The following is a 2,697-nucleotide window of genomic DNA, read 5'->3' as shown; positions in this document are numbered from 1 at the left end:
TGCGATTCCTTACAGTCCAAGATGCTCGTACACCTCCACTGACTGATCTTTAAACCAGCTACGCTTCGATTCAGCAGGACTCACAAATTTCGCCACGTTGAAAAAGTGGCTCCACATATTTTTTATACTGTAAAGGAGTAAGAAACGCGTCGGTGTTATCTTTTCGGAGCTGGAGGGCCCTCCTCTTTTGCTCTCATTTTTTGACCTTTTTAACCCAATTCCGCCATGATGTATTGGCCCTCGCATGTGGCCTTCTGTCGCTTCTTTAAGGTAAGACCCTCTCAGACGCTCCTCTCATCATCCCCATCTTTGCTGAGCTCGAAGTGATCCAGTCCGTCCGTATAGTTCCTGGAGAAGAAGATGGAGAGAATTCTGAGAATGTCGCTCGCTCTCTTCACTCTCCTTGCCATCCTGCCGAGAAACGTGGCGCGGGAAGCCGGCGCCGTCACCTCCGGCATGGCCACCTCCTCCAAGTACCAGATTGAGTGCACCATGTGCGCCGCCTGCGACAACCCTTGTGGCCAAGTCCCCTCCCCGCCGCCTCCGCCCCCGTCCCCGCCGCCGCCGGCCGCCACGTCCAACAGCCCGCCTCCACCGTCCCAGCCCAGTTATGCGTACTCACCGCCGCCCCCGCCCTACAAAGGGGGCAGCGGCGGCTCGTATTACCCCCCGCTGAGCAGCGGCAGCGCGTACTACCCCCCGCCGAGCTACGGGAACTACCCGGGGCCGCCGCCCCCGAACCCGATTGTGCCGTACTTCCCCTTTTACTACTACTATAACCCTCCACCCGCTGCTGTGTCCTCCAGTACTATCAAGCTAAGAGCTTGCCATGCGATTTATGCAATACTGGTTACTCTGCTTTTGGTTTGATCAAGACGATCCAATTGGAGCAAGGATGGGGGATATCGGGAATAAATATGGGCAAATTTGGCATATCAAGGACTCAAATCTTTTGCAGGTGACAGATAGATGGTGAATACCTTTTCTGGGAATCTTGAATCTCCATGGAAGCGAAAAAACAGATCAAGAAAGTGTCAGAGAGAGAGGTTAGGGATAGTACTGGAAGAATCATTGGAGTCCCAGAAAACTGAAGAAACAGAGAGGAATCCTTGTGCATTGGAAAGGATGAATGTTTATCAAGGACATAAAAATTTTCATGACCATCATCAATCTGAGTGATGTCTAATGTTCCTTTCCTCTTCCCTTTTTCTTCCTCTGTCATACTGCAAAGTGAGATCTCAGATCTGTAATTTGCTGACATTTTGTAATCTTATTAGTTCGTATGAAGTGTTCTAACTCTTTTGGTGTGAGATGGGTTTTAGATATGCTATGATAACAAGAGATTGGTTTAGTGAAATTCTGTCTTGATAATATATTTGTTTTTTTCTGCTACATAGGTTACTTATTCACTTGTGTAATTTGTACTTTGTGGAAGGGTCGTCTACGCTTATTGAGCAATGTTATCGTTTTCCTCAAAATGGTGCTTGGTGCCTTATCGTTTGAGTAAATGTGAAGTAAAGTTTCTATTTTGTCCCTCTTCTTTTGGGTTATCTTCACTTGGATGTTGTTTAATAATTCATGGTTGATGGAATTCGAGGCATTAGCAATTCCGTGGAGTCAAACTTAGAAGTTCATTATTGACTGGCAGTGTTATCTCTGACCAAAATTAAAAATTTATAATTACTGAATAGTGGCTCTATCCATGGATTTGCAAGAATCATCTAGAAAGGCCTTCACTCTTCTCTCCAACATAATCTTCAGTGTTCCTCCCGAGTGCATTAATTAACTTACCAAATGACTAATATCAATATAATCTTTGTCTACAGCAAAAACCTTTTTCTTTTGCATGAGTGCATGTGGAAAAAGTGGCATTTGAAAAAGAAATGAAAACGAAAGGAGGGATCTCCTTTTACATATTCTTTTGTTTTTTTATTAATAACTTCTTTACGAAAACTTAATGGACATATTCTTTCGCATCAATCCATGTGGATTGTGGCATTTGAATAAGAAACGAAAAGCAAAGGGCTCTCCTTTCTACAAATTCTTTTTGTTTTCCTTATTACTATGAATTATAAAAATAACATCCTCAAGAACACTTATTCGACATACTTAAACAAAAAAAGAGCAGATCATATAATCTTCAACATATCAATTTCTGTCGTGCGCATTATCAAAAGGAAAAGTTATGCATATGAAAGTTGAGGATTCTATCAATTTAATTGTTTAAATACGAGTACGAATAATGACCATTCTGTTTTAAAAATCAATTTATGACTAATCTATTCTATTCCCAGGACAAGCTTCTGAGTAAAAATACGTGTTTGATAACGACACAAAATTTCTCCCTACCGAGTGGCCGGCAGTCGGCGGAAAGGCGGCGGAGGACGGTCGAAGGCGGTGGGAGGCAAACGGCGGAGGACAGCGTACGGTAGGAGGTGCGCGACGAGCAGCAGTTGTGGGAGGCGAGAGGCAGCCGACGACAAACGATGGCCAGCGAACGACTAGTGGGGGAGGACGGCAAACAATGGGCGGCGGAGGGAGGCAACCAGCAGCAAATGACGGCGGCAGCGAACGGCAAGCAATAGAGGATGGTAGACGGCTGCGGGAGGCGGACGGTGGGCGGAGGACGGCAGGAGGCGGCGAGCAATGACAGCAGGTAGTAAGTGGGCAACTAGCTAGTAGCGAGGGCGAACAATA

At 45.5% G+C, this 2,697-nt stretch overlaps 1 protein-coding gene across 1 annotated transcript; it reads left to right on the top strand.

The window, feature by feature from the left end:
• Positions 1 to 239: 239 nt before the first annotated feature.
• Positions 240 to 1,166, top strand: LOC115691973 (leucine-rich repeat extensin-like protein 3). The gene has a single exon (XM_030618724.2). It carries the CDS (start codon positions 361 to 363, stop codon positions 868 to 870), a length of 510 nt encoding a protein of 169 aa, XP_030474584.1. The 5' UTR covers positions 240 to 360; the 3' UTR covers positions 871 to 1,166.
• Positions 1,167 to 2,697: the final 1,531 nt, after the last annotated feature.

Source organism: Syzygium oleosum, unplaced genomic scaffold, assembly GCF_021117445.2.
Source record: "Syzygium oleosum isolate NSW1041296 unplaced genomic scaffold, Sole_v2.1 Sole_v2.06, whole genome shotgun sequence".
Classification (NCBI taxonomy): Eukaryota; Viridiplantae; Streptophyta; class Magnoliopsida; order Myrtales; family Myrtaceae; genus Syzygium; species Syzygium oleosum.
Note: the sequence above shows the minus strand (reverse complement) of the source record. Positions and strands in the feature narration are given on the sequence as shown.